The sequence below is a fragment of the Raphanus sativus genome, chromosome 9 (genome assembly GCF_000801105.2).
Source record: "Raphanus sativus cultivar WK10039 chromosome 9, ASM80110v3, whole genome shotgun sequence".
In the NCBI taxonomy this organism is placed as follows: domain Eukaryota; kingdom Viridiplantae; phylum Streptophyta; class Magnoliopsida; order Brassicales; family Brassicaceae; genus Raphanus; species Raphanus sativus.
In genome coordinates this window covers 23324231-23342051 of record NC_079519.1, presented here as the reverse complement: position 1 = coordinate 23342051, position 17821 = coordinate 23324231, and the positions used below count along the sequence as shown (strand labels likewise).

The 17821-nt window shown below is 27.3% G+C and overlaps 1 protein-coding gene across 1 annotated transcript; it reads right to left on the bottom strand.

Annotated features, from left to right (window-relative positions):
- Positions 1-2286: 2286 nt before the first annotated feature.
- Positions 2287-9297, bottom strand: LOC108837960 (UDP-D-xylose:L-fucose alpha-1,3-D-xylosyltransferase MGP4-like). Its single transcript, XM_056993785.1, has 4 exons — positions 8825-9297; positions 8082-8243; positions 7780-7989; positions 2287-2582 (listed from the first exon to the last, which is right to left on the bottom strand). Exons 1-4 carry the CDS (start codon positions 9266-9268, stop codon positions 2370-2372), a joined length of 1029 nt encoding a protein of 342 aa, XP_056849765.1. The 5' UTR covers positions 9269-9297; the 3' UTR covers positions 2287-2369.
- Between the last annotated feature and the right edge of the window lie 8524 nt (positions 9298-17821).

The following is a 17821-nucleotide window of genomic DNA, read 5'->3' as shown; positions in this document are numbered from 1 at the left end:
AATTATATTGTATAGTTTATGTATAATTATATTGCTATATTTTAATTATTCGGTTTATTTGATTTGAACGGTTTATATACCAAACCATATCTACATACCGTAGTTTTTTAAAATTTGTATACTCGGTATTACTAAATCCAAACCAGTTTCTTTATTTTGATTCAGATCTTAGCCAGACACAGAAGAGTTAATGACTAAATATACTCTGTATCAACTACGGAAATCATATTTAAAATCATAACTAACTATACTATTCAACTTTTCTTAAACAAATTATTGAAAATAAATCTATAACTATGATATTCCGAAAGAAGATGATCTTATACTTGCTTGAAAAGTTATGAATATATGATTGGGAATACTAATAAGAGCTTCATAAAATTCAAATCTTTATGTGAATCTTATAAGGAATATTCACTTTAAAGGCACCACACTTGATTATGAATTTCTATTTATAATTTTATATATATAATGTAGAAGTTTACTAATTAGTATTATTGTAATATTTATATATATGTGCTAGTTATTTATATTTTTATGGATTTGTAATTAATTATAATAAATATAAAGATCATTACATAAAATATAAATATTTTAAAGTTAAATTTGAAGTTCTGCTTCTGGAAAAGAACTTTGTAACTTTAAATTTAGAGTTTTGCAAACTCTAAAATAAAAATTATTTTTCGAGGTGCTCTTAAAAGAGTATTGTATTTGTATAGCACGTTTCTAGACAATTCAATTTTGTTTTTGGGTTTCTGGTTAAAGCTTTCCAATTAGAACCGGCTTACACAAAATTCTCCATCGGTTATTTGGTTTCATAATTTAATCTTGATAATCTGATTCATGTACTCTCACTTTCTTCTCGCTTATTTACGCTTTACATGGTTCCCAGTTATTTCTGCTAAATATTATATTGGATCACAAAGAAAATTTGTATTGAACATATATGGACCATGCTTGTCTAACTGCATTACATTCGTACTGCTGAATTTTTGGAAGCCAACAGCAGCCAATAAGACATGATTATATGAATGATTTTGTTTGATTTAATATTTTAAGGGATAGTTATATGATTTATCATTTAACTTGTGCCTCCTTTATAAATTTCTTAGCATAAAATTGTGTAGACACATTAAAAAAAAAAAAATTGTGTAGACAGTGACCAAATGTATATCTTGGAGAGTGAGATAAAATTGTATGGACAGTATAGAGAAATCGGTATTCATTTAACTATTTAACTGTGTTTATCAATGTTATTGTATATAATTAAATGCATTTTGGACGAAATATTTAATAAATGACATGGTCTTGTAATTTTTCTAGTAAACAAAGAGTTTTTAGATATTTGTATTGAGAATGACTGTTGAGTGCCACATAAGCATTGATATAAAGATTGTAACTTAAAAAAAAATGATTCTCAAATAATATATACTAGGACAAGCATGCGCCTTGCGCAGGGTGATGCATAATGAAAAAAAAAAAATGTTATTTATATGAAAATATATTTTATATTTAATAGTTCAATATATATGTACATAATCATATTGTAATCATTCTATAGATCCAAAGAGTTGCTAAGGATGTTCAATCTGGTAAAACTAAACTAATAAAAACTAAAACGAAATAGAAAAGTGGTTGAAATTTGGTAGTCCTGAATAAACCGAATGAATATGTGAATATAGTTTGGTATTTTAACGTTTCCAACCGAATAATTGAAGAAACCAATTAACTAAAATATATTATTATACTTATCTACAAAATTTATAATAAAATTAATAATATATACATGTTGAATCAAAATTAATAATATTCCTATGATAAAATAATAATATATACATGTTGAATCAAAATTAATGATATTCATATAGTAAAATTAATTATTAAATTAATAATATATACATGTTGAATTAAAATTAATAGTATTCCTATAATAAAATTAATAATTAAATATATTAGCATACTTATCTACAAATTATATAATAAAATTAGTTGTCAATATTTAATATATTCTATAAATATTTGTATCAAAAACAATTTGTCATCAGATATTTGAATCAAATAGGAAACAAAAATTAAACATGTCTTGTAGTGTCTATGTTAATAGGGGGTGATGTGTTTCTTGTAATTCTCGTACCAAAAATTAGGTGAACGAACTAATATATAGGGGATAGGATCAATCACCATGACGTGCCACATATGATGGAGTTATTTTTAATTAGTACAAACTTGAGATTAATCTTTTTGAAAGATCATCCTTTAATATATAGGAGATGGGATCAATCACCATGATTCAAAGAAGAAGCAAAAATCAGTGAAGACTATAAAGTGGCAGATGTGATACACATAAGGAGAACACTGTTCTTCGAATTTTACTCTAGCTTTCCCAGCGGAGACTCAAAAGCATTATTATCAACTAGCCATAGACCAAAGTCGTGGAATCGTTTCATCTTATTGGTGTAACCGACAATGTAGTTGTTGTGGACTATTACATGTTTGCCCTTTGTCTCTTCAACCCATTTCTTGTTCTTGAAATATAATCCTCCTGTTGGAAATGCTGCTTGCGAAAGCAAGTAAAGATCGACCTGCAGAAGAGAAGATCAAAAAAGAGTTTGAGAATGAATTAATTCAAACAAATGTACTATTACAAAAACATAATCAAACATTCATGAGTATACTATATGAGTTGTATAAATAGATGAAGAAAATATCAAAAGGCTGAGCCTTTCAGAAATTAGGTATGGACAAATAAACAAAAGCTGATAACCGAACCAAACTCGGTCCGATAAAAACGTTATGGGTCGGTTTAGATCTTGCTAAAAAACTGGTTGGATCCTTAGATTTAGTAGCATGGGTGTTCGGATCGGTATGGTATATATCTGAAACACGATCGAGTATATTCATAACCCAAGTTCGTATTACCCTCGAATTATATTTCTATTTTAATAGCTCGATTCAAGCACCATATAATTACAAATGGTAACATTCTCACCACATATCATTCTTAAACCTTATTCTCAGATATTCATTCTGATTTCCCCTTAACTATTCGACAATTTAAAAACCCAGAAACCTAAATTTCAGAATAAGATATAGTTTATTCGATTCCTCCAGATGAGAACACAAAATCGTCACTTGCAATGATGCATCTCCTCATTCAGAGACTTGAAGAATCATTCAGAGATACTCGTAATTATTCTATGTACTCGACATGAACACAATATCAGAAGAAACTGATATTTTTTTGGTTGGTTTATCAAGTTCAATTTGTTAGACAATGATTTTAAACTTTGTTCTAAACTGATTTTAAACTTTGTTCTAAACTGATTTTAAACTGGACCCCTTCGGGGGATATTTGGGAAAGTGGCTGCCCAGACACCAGAGATATCAAAAAAAAACTTTGTTCTCGCTGCTTTGTTCTATGTATATTCTTTGTTGTTAGGACAAGGTTTGACAGTTTATTTTGAAATTTGTATATATGACTTTAGCTTATTATTCTATATGTATACTAATGTTTAGCTTATTCTTTTGAAATTTTGATATGATTCTAGCTTATTATTCTATGTACTAATGTTGTTGTTCTTCGTTGTTTTTTTTTTTTGCTTAAATTTGATGTTGTTCTTCGTTGTTAGCATAGTATTTTTTATATGAGTTATCATTAAGAGTTATGAATATATATGAGTTGTTTTCGTGTTTGAGTTGTTAATGCTACGTATAAGTTTTATTCTTATTTGTTGTTAGCATAATATTTTTGTATTTGAACTATCGTTAAGAGTTCTGATTAAGGTGTAAAGTAATTTTACGACCAAGCTGCTGTTTTAGCTTTAGTGATTTCAGCCATGGAAAAAGTCAATGTCAAGTTAAGTGAGTATATTTAGGGTAGAAATGAGTTTCTCGGGTTACTTAAACCTGGTTTAGAACCGAACCATAAAGTATTCTAGGTGATTGATCAAAAAAAAAAGTATTCTAGGTGCAACCAGCTTTCACATAATTTAGTAAATCTGAACCAAAGTCTAGTAAATACAAACCGAAACCGAACCAAACTTCTAAAATATCCAAATGAGACTAGAAATTATGCTTCCAAAAACCCAAACTCAAATTAACCATAAACCAAACCTGTTTTATAAAACACTGTTGGATATCATTTTTAGTATTGTGAAAATTTATAAAATAAAAATAGTTTAATGTTCTCCAACTTATGTTTGTAATAAAACTCTAGTCTTAATTACTTCTTAGCATATATTTGTTTGTATTTTAAATGTATAAATTATATTTATAGACATATTTACATTGTGTATAAATCTATTTATAGTATTATACAGATTGTTATATGCATATAAATTACTAATACACTGTTGTAAATAACTTTAGAGAGAATTTCAATTGTATCACAAGTTTGATATCATTTTTCAAATTTACCATAAAGGATAACCATTTTCATATATACCTTAAATTTGTAATAAAATATTAAGTTACCTCGCATAAGTCATTATAAATGTTCTAAGAGTAAATTATAAAACACTTAAATAATTTTATAAACTCAATCCCACCCCCTAAATAATAAACCCTAAACAATAATCATAAACCTTTAATCCAAATGTTAATGTATTTTGATTGAATTAATTTTTGAAACGTGGAAAACAATTTAAGATATTTTATACAATTTCTCATAATGTATCTTCCCTGTATTTAACTTTGTATTATACTTAGAAAAGTTGCTCAATGTGTGATTGTTATATATTTACAGTATGCACAAACATACTTGAAAACTTTTGTTCAATTATATATATATATACATTTGATCGTATGATATTTATATTTAAAATTTAACCACGATATATATATTGATGAATTTTAACTAAAAAGAGTTTTGTTAGATAATAGAAATGAAAATAAATATAACGACATTAGTAATATTTTATTTAATAAGATAACAATATAACGAATCTCAGGTATTATATTCATCTTCTACTTAATTTAGTTAACTATATTTTATAACACTGATTATTTTAATAATTTATGAGAAACTAATAATATTAAATTGTGGTAAGATAAATATTTTTATTTGTTTTGAAATACTGACATGAAGATTGTGAGATCTTTAGAAAATTAGTATTTTATAATTGCTTTAGTATTTCCTAAATTCTAACAAAACTTTAGTAGATCTTTCAATGTAATCTTGAAATTTTATATTCTTAGGTTTGTAAAAATTTATTATTTTAGTTTGTTGATTAGCGTTTTTAGATAGTATATTATGTTGTTGAAAGTTGCATGATAAATATTCTTCTTATTTTTCTTTTAATTGTGGTTCAAACAATAATTTTTTTTGTATGTTTTATTAATTTTATTAAAAGGTTTAGCTATCTTATTTGAGAAGACTCAAAGTTTTATATATATTATATGAACATTGCTTTCTAGGTATATTTCTTCGAAGAAAATAATTTGCGATCATATTTATTTTATACGTTAAGTGAGACCTATATTAGTAAATTGGACTAGAGATTTATAAGAACTCCTCATGTAGTTTTATTTATTGTTAATGACCATAATCTTTATAAATCTTGTAGACTATACTCATGTTAAGTTTTGCTTCATAATAACCTATTTGATTAGTCCATGTGAAGATTTTGATTGGAACTGATTAAAAATTTGTGTCAAACATAAGATAAAACTTTATAGTTTGAACTGATTAATTTTTTTTTTGATTTCTTTTTACTGGTAAAAAATAGTTTGAAATTCATTAATAATTATTTTTAATACATGTACCTCACACAAATGGATTAGTCCTACTACCGATTTTTTTTTTAAATAAATATATTGTAAACTAGCTAAAAATTAGAGTGACTCACTTGAAAAAAATAACTGAAGCCAACTATTCTTTTGGTATGTTTTAGAAACTTATGTAAAATATTATAAACGTAACTTTAACATGAATTTTTGATCGCGGCAAGAAGTAAAATACTATTTTATTCCAGAGTATTTTCTAAAGTATTGGTATATACTATTTTAGGGAAAATCTCGTAAAAAACCTCCAAAGTGGCAAGTACTTCCACTTTAAACCTCCAAATTTTATGTTTCCATAATAAACCTTGAAATTAAAAACATTATTAACAAAAACCTTCAAAGTGGCTAACATATTTTATGTGATGTTAAGATAAACATAATAATAAACTTCGTAAGCCTTCGTTATTAATTATGTCTCCTTTTGATAAAATATGTGATTTATTGAGACATGAGTGAGGAAGAGATCATGAATGTTGTACACAACATGGAGTAAGATAGTTCTAACATTTAAAATCTTCTTATTCAAATTGTTTTTTTTTTTTAATTTGTTGAGATTCCCACAAGCTTTATGTTTGATTTGTAAAAAAAATCAAATATTTTTGATTTGCAATGTGTATGATAATTCTGGGTTTGATATGTTATTTTTAAATGAATTGTGTATACTGATAAACTTTATTCATTTAGAATGCAGTGACGGAGAGACATTGAAACTAAATATATACTTTGGTGGAACAATGAAGAAAGAAGCCGATGATTATATTTATCTTAGTTATGTTTAAAATAAGACGCGCGTTAACACTTTTATTATTCTGTTTATCTTAACATTACATAAAATATGTAAGCTACTTTGAAAGTTTTTGTTAATAATATTTTTAATTTCAAGGTTTATTATAGAAACATAAACTTTGGAGGTTTAAAGTGGAACTACTTGCCACTTTAAAGGTTTTTCATGGGATTTTCCCTACTATTTTATAAGCTTATGCTAAGTCTATATGTGAATACCCTCAATAGAATTTAGTCCTTGTCGTGATGTCAACTCTTATGATGTTAATATTAAGTGAATTACTATAAATGTCAGTTATTTTTTAAGATAATTTGTTGTTAGTTTACCATTTATATTTTATTTTACATACATGATTCTTTTAAATTGTGTATTTTTTAAAGTCTTCCATACTTTAATATCTTTTACTTTTTTGTTAATTATTTTTGTTAACTTTTCAAATAGTTAGTGTACATATATCAAGGTTGTCTTTTTAAATAAATATACATATTTTATATTATTTAATATCAATTTTCATTTTATCTAGAAAAATAAAATTTAGAAATCGTAATATTTTAAAATGTTAAATTAAATGGCGATTTGGTAGATTAATTTATATTGTAATTATAGGTGAAAATGTATATATTATTTAACTTCAAATTTTAATGTTTTATGTTTTTTAACTCTTATATGTTTGATTCCTAATATGTTTTATATTCATTTTTAAATAAAATACTTTTTATTTTTCTAAAAGATAAGTTTCCATATCAATTTGGTTTCTCTATAATGATTTTTGTTTTGTTTGTTAACTATATTTTATATGGACTTCTATTTTATTTTGAAAAAAAAAATTCACAATTCAGATATTTTTTAAAGTAGTAAATTAATATAATGATTTGGCATAATGTGGTTAATGGTTTAAAATCTTATGTAAACAATTCCAATTTTCTACAGTCTCAATTTTTAGTCTCAATTTTTGTAGTATTGATCTATTGTATTAATATAAAACACAATCATATCCAATTGATAAAAGTATGATCCAATTATGTATTTCATTTATTTAATAAAATATATATTATATATATATATATATTTTGTTAATATTAAACATAAATATGATTACAAAAAAAACCTAAATATAAAATTAAAAAATTTCAGAAACTTTTTAAACAGAAAATATATGCGCCCTTTGAAAGGGCGGGTGATGATCTAATTACACTTTAAAACACCCAAAATACCTGGTGAGCTGTTTTGTTGAGTGCCCAGTTAAAAGCAGGCTGATCATTTCCTTCATATGCTTTAGATCCAGCTTGAAGTTCCTCAATCCATTTCTTCATGAGAAGTTTTGCTCCATTCTTGGGACGCAAGAAAATCATGCAGCTGCATATATAAGTCACCCCATTTCGATCTGGAGGTGGTAAATTATGGGAATGATTCAATGGCTTGATCTGGCACCAAAATCAATCGGAGATTAATAAAGATTTTATAATAGAAAAAACTCTAAAACGTCAAGGGTATATGTGATTTGAAATGCACATACTGTAGTCCTGTCGTCGGTGAAGTATACGTCATGGATTCCTTCTAAATACTGAAACGGATCTTGCAACCAGACCATATCAACATCGTTGTACATCACATTGTAGCCTAGCTCCAAAAGTTGCAAGAGATGTTGCGGCCTCCGAGATGTAAAATTGAAGAAACCCTAATTTAGATATGATAAATTAGTTGAAAGATTCCATCGCAATGCAACAACTTCTTTGCGGTGATTGTCGCATTAAGAAGTGAAATATATTAACACCCAAAATTATATCACAATCAAAAAGAAAAAAAAATGGTTGATACTACATCTACTGCAAGTTCACGGTTCACCATATTTTTGCATTCATAGGATCAGCCATAGATGTATTAAATACCAACATCAAAATCCAAACCCCAATGACTAGAAAGATCATTTTGATTCTGTTGTGAGAAACTATTCTTAATAAAAAATATTCTTTAATATGCTTCTTTGAGATGATGACTTTTGTTCAGTAATTTTGGTATATTCAACCAAATAACGACAATACATTTTGGTATCCAACCAGTTTCAGTAGGTCCGATTTTTGGTGGGATCACGGATCTTCATGTCAAAAACAATTGGTTTATGTATTTTATGTTATTTATTTTCCAACAGTATTCTCTATGTGTCGATTCCTTCATTGTCAGAACCTAATACCCTGAAAAGTATGTATTCAAACTCAATGTCATATACAAAACCCAAGTTTCTAAGCCAAGATTATACACCTGGGAACCGAACTTATGTGGGGTACGAGAATCGAGCGCTGGGGGGATGAGAACAGCATGGCCAGGCCACTTCTCGTTAATCAAGTAGAGAGTAGCGTAGTCCTCAGCGATCACGAGGACTTTGTCTTGATGCTTCTGTCTAGAAACGCTAATCAACCAGTTGTTGAGAAAAGGCAAGAAGGGATAGCTAACTGTGCAGACGATCACAGTCCCGTCCTTAGCGACGAACTTGGCTGCTTGAGCTAGGGAATAGTCACGCCAGTCTGAGGGCAAAGAAGAATAAGAAGAGCTTCTGTTAGGAAACATGAACAAGGGAGATCCTGCCCCAAGGAGAAAGAGGAGAGCGACAAGGAGTAGGAGACCGTTGTTGAAGAGAGAGATATGACGACGGTGTGAAATTGAAGGACAAGAAAGAGGAGAGGAAGAGAATAGCTGCTGGGCCATTTGTTGTAGCAGGAGAGATCGAGAGAGGAAAAAAAGTTGGAAGACAAGGTTTAGTTATCATGGCCTTCGAACGTGGAGATACATATAAACAAAATAGTCAACTCACTGTTGAGTCATACTAAAAGGCAAAGTAAATCCTTTTTTTTTGAATCCACATTGAGGAATGCTAATAATGCCCTTAAAATGAGTGATACTTTTGTATTTTAATGCAAATTTAGATAAAATTATATATGTTTATCCTCATTTATTTTTCTTATATTTATAATATTAATAACTTAAAATATTAAAGTAGAATAAATTAAGAATGTAAAGAAAGACTATTCATCATTTTGTTATTTTGTTTAATTATACTGAAGTCATATAAATTTCACTGTCTTAATACCAATTTTAATCGAGAGGTGAAACCGGAAAACTCTAGCCGTTTAGTGAGATTAGTGAGATGGAATATTCTTTTGTATGGATACATTTTGATGATCGAAGGCTTATAAACACCAACATCAACTTGGTTGATTTGTTTTGCTTTTGTTTTCAGATTTGTTTATTAATTTTTGCTAATTCATTCTTCGCAAAAAAAATTATTGTTTTTGTGTATACCTTTTTAGTAAATTTTGGAATACAGAAGTTCATATTCACTAAACAATTTTGAGGTAATTGACAGATACAGAAGTGGATGGTAAAAATGGTTCTTACCAACTTCAGTTGTTGATGGTTATTCATTTAAGATAGATGGGGTTTACTCAAAATTATACTCTCTCCGTTTCTTAAAGAGTGTCGTTGCGACATTTTTCATACAGATTAAGAAAGTTGTTGAAATATATGTAAATTGTAATTAATTATACCTCTTTGACCAATAGCATTTTAGATAAATAAAATTATTTATAAAATCAATACAGTTTGCAATTAATTTTCAGCTGAAAGTTAGTATAATTTACATTGAAATTGTAAAGTGACACTCTTTGTGTAACAAGAAAATGAGTTTAGAGTGACACTTATTATGAAACAGAGGGAGTAGTTGCTCGGAAGACAAAATAGGATTTTAACTAATAGGTTGTTTAATATCTCATTGATTAATTGTTATCAAGGGGAAAATATAGAAAGTTATCTTGATAGTCGTGGTCAGATTAATTTGAAACATTAATAACTTTTTTTGAAGAGATCCACTTATCGAAGGGTCCTCTCTTTTTATTATTAATGAAGTTTGTGTTGAAAAAGCAGATCCAATTATTGGCTAAAGCAAAAATAGATACCTATTCCCTCTGATTCATAATAAATATCATTCTGAACTCATTTTTTTGTTACATAAAGAGTGCCACTTTACAATTCCAGTGTAAATTATATTAACTTTCAGCTGAAAATTAATTGCAAACTGCATTGATTTTATAAATAATTTTATTTATCTAAAATACTATTGGTCAAAGAGATATAATTAATTACAACTTACATATATTTCAACAACTTTCTTAATCTGTGTGAAAAATGTCACAACGACACTCTTTAAGAAACGGAGGGAGTATTTTATATGATAATCTATGTTGTATTCTATAAAGAGAGGATAACATGATATTCCATTTGTTTCACAAAGTTAATTTTTTCATTTGTTCACAACAAATATATTAAATTTGTATCATAAATACATTATTTTATGTTAATTATTAGGGAAAATTCCATAAAAATACCCGAACTAAATTTTGTTAAGCTTTTTAATACCCAAACTTTTTCAGTACCAAGTTTAATACCCCAACTAATTATTTTGCTCATTTTAATATCCAAACTTTTAAAACTGTGCCCACTTTAATACTCGAACTTTATTTATTTTAATAAAAATACCAATAAGTTTCAAATAAAATTTTAAAAAATCTCTAAAATTTACAAAATAAACTCAGAAAATTCTAAATTTTTTTGGTGTTTGAGAAATAAAAATAACTAAATAGTGTAAAATATTAAATTTTGTAATAAAATTTCTAAGGTTTAAATATTGTATTTAGTTTGTTTTCTGAAATAAAAAACAAAATTTATTTTTATCATTCAAATTCATTTATTTTTTTGAAAAAAGAAATTTTCCATGGTTTATCTACCTTCTTTTCTAAATCTTAAAATAAAATTAGAATTTTTAATATTTTTTTCTTAGATTTTGAGATTTTATTAAGTTTTGTTTGAAACTTATTAGTATTTTTATTTAAATAAATAAAGTTTGGGTATTAAAATGGGTACAATGTTAAAAGTTTGAGTATTAAAATGAGCAAAATAATTAGTTGGGGTATTAAACTGGGTAGTGAAAAAGTTTGGGTATTAAAAAGCTTTACAAAATTTAGTTCGGGTATTTTTATGGAATTTTCCCTAATTATTACTAATTTTCCATAAAGTTAAACTAAAAGTAATTCGATAAACTCAACTAATATTTTTTTAAATTACCATTTACTATTAGTATTATAAATAATAGTTTATAGAAAATATGCTTTTGGAAAGAAAATAAATTTTTATCTTTCTGAAATGAGAAAATGTATATTTTCCGTTCTCTTTAATTTGACATGTTTAATCAAGTTAACATTTCAGTTATCATTTTTAAATGGAGAGGAACCCATAGTTAGGGAACATTCATTTTTCAAGGGAGGCGTTGACTTGATATTAACTTGGAGAGAGGAAAACACTACTTCGTACTAACGTAAAAATCAGACATATAATCTAATGATTTGTGCTAGACTGCTCGTATCGTCAAAATATTACGACAGCGCTCATATCCAAATCTGCATATCTTTTGTTGTTAAATGATAATAGTAATAATAATTTAAAAGACATTTAGAACTTCAGATACAACCTGCGACTTGAAAATAGTATTGAAGAAAAAATGTGATTTTTTTAAACTTGTGGAACCTAATCAACTCAGAGATAAACCTTTAAAATAATATCCAAAACCGTACTCTATCTGTTATTATAATTGTTGTTGAATGGAAACAAAAGTCTACCCTACTTAAGAACTGAACCAGTTCAGCCGTACCCATTCACAGCCAAAAGCTTTGAATCGAAGACGCGAGTGAAAACGTGGAATTTTAAAAGACTTCTGGAACATAATCAATTCAGATATCATAAAACATAAAAGCACAATGACAACCCTTAGACTAAGGAAAAAACAAAACCTAAGATTATGCACGAACCAGAAATCATGTGGACAGTAAAATTATTGTACAAGTTACATAGGAAAAAAGGGATAGTGTCTCGAAAGACTGCATATGATTTACTTGTTAGTCATGAAATCTATCTTATTAAAACAGAAGTACACATATAGAAATACCCTTAGTTTTCAAATTTAATTACACTTCTATGCCACTGAGAATTGAATTAAGTTTCCTATTTTAATGATTGTCTTTTTCAGTTAGATTAATGTGTTTTCCAAAATTAAATACACAATTAAATAATATTTACTATTTTAATGTTTTGTCTTTTCCATTTAGATTAATGTGTTTTCCAAAATTAAATTTGAATTAAATACATTTCATTTACTTATCCTTTAAATCAATGTCAAATTCAAAAAAAAATACATTTTATTGGACAAATAATTCATAAAAATTATAATATTAACTCTTCATTTAAAAAATCTGAACGAAAAAAATATTACCAAATTTAAACCGGAACTAGATAATATCTAAACGATTTACCATTTTGGTATCTAGAGAACCATAACCAAACCTTATCCGAACGAAATATTTCGGATATTCAAATGTATCTAAATCATATTTATATACTTCAATATGTTAGCTATTTTTCGAGTTAATATCCAAGATATAAGCTATTTTAAGTTCTTTAAAATATTTGAAATATAAAAATAATCAAAAATAAACATCTAAAGTAGATAAACAATAATCAAAACACCAAAAATATTTAAAATATATATTTATTCTTCATCTAAATATTCAAGTTAAACTTATTTTTAATTTTTAATTTAGGTACTTTGGCTTACCTTAATCAAATTTACATGTTATATTATTTTTAGATTTATGGAAATTTAAAGATATATAAATTTTTAAAAATTAAAAATAGTTTAAACGGGTTTCAAACCCGCAAAGATCCGAATCAGACTGAAACCAAAATTTATAAATATCCGAATAGAGTTAAAATCTTTAAACTCAAAAATCTCAAACCCGAATAGATTTTAACCGAATTCGAGTGGGTATCCAAATACCCACCCCAAACTTAGTCAATATAAAACGATCAAATATTACAAATATACTATTTAGTATAAATAAATAAAAACCAAAACTGAAAATTAATACCCGTGCGGTCGCACGGATCAAGATCTAGTTGTTGATTGAATAAGGAGCGGGGTGAGCTGACCTTATTTTGTTAGGGCTTGGCATTTTATCCGTTAAATTTAATTTGATTCGTTATTCATTGCTATTTGATTCGTTATTCATTGCTATTCAATCCGAAAATTCAGGATATACGTAAGCTTCCAAAGCAAAACAAATACTAAAATCCAATATCCGTTAAAATCGAAGTAAATTACAAATATTAAAATTTTAGAAAGCGAATATCCGATCCGATCCGTCAATATATAAATACATGTATTTTTATTATATTTAAAGTTTAAATGTATAAAACTATATAATTATACATATGATTTGACATATTATATTCACATTATTACTTATAAATATTATATAAAAGGAAGAAAAAACATTTATGACAATTATAGAGTTTTCTTAAGTTTTGTATTATTATAATTGTTAATTAAGTTTAAAATTTTTAAAAATATGTAGATTCACTATTTCTTTTAATTTTTATCTTTTATATCATGCAAAAAAAAATATTTTACAAAAAAAAAATTGTATCAAATTTTTAAGATTATTTGTATAAATCAAAACAAATGGATATTCGTAAGTATCCGCAAAATTCCGCAAATATCTATTTATTTTTCGGATATCCGTTTTTCCGAATATCCGTATTTAATCAAAGCAAATCAGAAAATTAGATATCCATAACATTATCAAGCCACTACTATTGTTTATCCAAGAATTTAGAGTTTATGATTTATAGTTTAGAGTTTTATAATTTTTTAAAAAATAAATTGCAACTACTATTATTTATTTTATTTTTTATTTTAAAAACATAATTATAAAATTTGACAATATGTTATTTGCTTTTTTTAAAGATATTGAATATAAAATAACAAAATACTATTGGTTGGTGAATAAAAAATAACTCAACATAAAATGTATCTCGCTCTCTGCCTATGAGTATACTAGTATTCAAAGCTTTTAAGTTGAAAGAAACTAATTTAGGAGGAATCAGATTGACCGGTAATGAGCTTGACTGGTGTTTGTATATACATGATTCTTAACTATGATACAAATACATTTAAATTTGTTAATAATTCAAAACCTTATCTTATTTGTTACTATAATTATTGTCATGTGGAGACTAAAACCTTCCCAACCTAAGGACTGCACCAGTACAGCCTTACCCATTCACAAACCTTAATCTGACACTAAAAACAACCGAGAACGAGCTAAACAAAATTTTCAAATGCAAAAGTTGCAGTCATGCCAAGGACACGTGCGAATTTCACATACAAGAATTGTAGTGTAGACAGGGTTTTCTACTAATTTAACTAGTTCAAATCAGATCCGAAAGTGGGAAAATATTTAACAAAACCTATTTTTGTAAAAAAAAAAAATCTATTAAAGACACAGACCTGATCACTAGACATTCAAATAAGTTGAAAGCAATAGTTCATATCCGTGTGACCAACGAGATTTGAACCAAGATTCGCCGTATTGAATTTATTTTTCTCAAGCAATCAACTATCACCATCGATTAAAAAATCTAATTTACTCAAAAAACTAATTTACTCAAAATGATATCTTACAGTAAAATTTTTACATGTTTGAAAACGCGGCATAGAGAACGGAAAATCACAGGAGAAATGTATTGCGACCGGAGTCGTAGTGATTCGGCCTTAGATTTCAGTTAATCGGAATAGTTGAAGAAATCATCATTTTGTAGATTTAAAGTCCAACTTAAATGTTTTTAATGAATTTGTTATATATTGCAAAAGAAAAAAAACAATAGAAATTGCAAAAGAAAAAAAATATTTGATTGCAAAATAAAAAAAACATGTAAGATTAGCAAGAAAAATAATAGAAATTGCAAAAAAAAAAAGAATAGCAGATGTAGTTATTTTAGAATAGCAGGTTTGCAAATCTGAGTTGAAAATAAAGTTATTTCGTAATTTTCATTTCTTTAAATTTGAAAGCTGATAAATTAGACAAAAATCACATTTGAACTGTAAAAATAATAAGAGTGACTGGCTATTACACCACAAGTTACTATTTGTATAAGTTCACTTATGTTTTGTAAGTAAACCGAGAAATGTATATAATTACACAACCGGGCTTCGTAGCCTGGTGGTAATGGAACCTCGGCTGAGGTGCCCGCCACCCAGCTTCGAAACCCGGCCACAGCGATTTAACATCCTTACTGCTGGAGCGCTGGACCCCTTCGGAAGATATTTGGGAAAGTGGCTGCCCAGACATCAGAGATATCAAAAAAAAAAAAAAAAAAGTATATAATTACACTAAATTACTCATCGAAAAATCTCTGCTTAATCTCTTGACTAATTGATTGAGCATTAGACACTATTCGACCGTATGAGTTATACCTAACGTAATCCAACACTTTTACTTATTAGTACTCAATAAATTTTTTGTTCTTTAACTTGTTCAAGTTAGAGCATAAATATCGGAGATATTTAGAAGGGGTTTTAGGGGAGGGGATCACCTAAACGGCAAAATTGAGGAAGAAAGTCGCGAAACAAAAAACGTATTTGCTTGTGTTTGCACGCCCCAATTATACGTGGCGGTCTGATTCATCCGTTTTTAATTTTTTTTTTTTAAATCGGACAATAAAAAAGAAAAAAATAAGATACCACATGAGTATTTGAGTTAATGATGGTCTTAGTTTAATTTTATGTAAAGACTTTTATTTTTTATTTTGTTTAAGCTTGGGATATTCCAAGCTGAGATATAGACTAATCCTTTATAAAGGCCGGCTTATCGGTGATAGGTAAGTTCGGTTGTCTACAGAGGATTAGAATTTCACGATGTCTGACCGCACCGCATGTAGAATTAGCAATTTCGTATTGCATGGGAATTAATTCATGGTTTAGACCATCTATCTATCTTATTAAAACATAAAACAGAAACATTACAACTTCTTCTAGGTAGATTTTAAAGTTGGACCTTATGTAACTAATGCTATATTAATCTAGTTATTATTAGATATGTATTTTTATAAATAATTAATATCAACTATTACCATAGTTTTTCACTTCTTACCTTATTATTATATCCACTACGCATGTTTCCTTATATTGGTTATATATGCATCCACTAGCATATTATACTATAAGATAGATTATTAATAATACATCTACTAACATATAATACTATACGACAGATTACTAATAATACAATATATTATCTGTATTCATTAACTTGCATCTATCAATATTAACAATACTATAAAGACAACTAACTCTATACTTTGAACCTATAAACCATGATATACTAATTTATAACAAATATTACTGTTACAAATTAATTTTTATAAAAATTATTTATAGCAGCAATTTGTTATATAAAATAAATTTAATCAAGACCCAAATCTTTTTTTTCATGTTCAAAAAAAAAACCTACGAATATATACCATTAAGTTAGCCAAAAATCTTCCGAATAAATAGTAAATTTCTCCAACCCAAAAATGAATTAAAAATATAACAAAAGATATTATGTTTGAAATTTAGCTCGCTGGGTCGGGTATAAATCTATTCATTTTAGGTATGAGTTCTTCGAGTTCTCAACATTTGGATCTAAGTAAGTATTTAATTTGTTTTTGTCCGGGTCAATTTTTTTTGGTTCCGAATCATTCTAACTTTTTTATATTATAAATCTTAAATAATATACAACATATATATAAAATATGTGAATCAAAAGATAAATCCGCGCAAGTGCGCGGGTCATGATCTAGTTATTATTTAAACGGCAATAGTAATCGAGTCTCATTTCAATAATCATTCTTTGAGCTCAACGGTTATCAAAATAATCATTCAAAAACGTAAGAAATGTCACAAGCTTCATTACATCAAAGTAGACAAAAATAACATTTCTCATGTCAGTGCTTCTACGGGCATCTAATACAATTCTACTAAAATTGATTTGTAGCAATTGCTGAATGGAGTTGAGTTTTTGTGATCTGGACAAACTTAGAATCGCTTTCTGAGGGGCTGAGAATTTTAATTGTTGGTATTTGGAAAAATACAAGCGATGATGAACAGTTACCATTGGGTATGTTATTCTATTTTATGACAGAAATATAGAATAGATTATGATTTTGCTTGGTTTCTTAATTAAAGTGTACCATCTCCTTCGTAACATTGTCACCACCACCGACTGTTTCATCGCCGTCACCGTCTTCTCCTCTGCCACCGTTACCACCAGTCATCTCTTCACCTCCTATCACCTCTCTTCTTCTCCTCTATCTCATGTGGTGATTTATTCT

Coding starts and splice junctions, on each gene's coding strand:
- LOC108837960 (XM_056993785.1), bottom strand. CDS start 9,268: ATGGCCCAGCAGCTATTCTCTTCCTCTCCTCTTTCTTGTCCTTCAATT. Junction 7,990..8,081: donor TCACCGACGACAGGACTACA/GTATGTGCATTT, acceptor TTTTGGTGCCAG/ATCAAGCCATTGAATCATTC. Junction 2,583..7,779: donor TCAACAAAACAGCTCACCAG/GTATTTTGGGTG, acceptor TCTCTTCTGCAG/GTCGATCTTTACTTGCTTTC.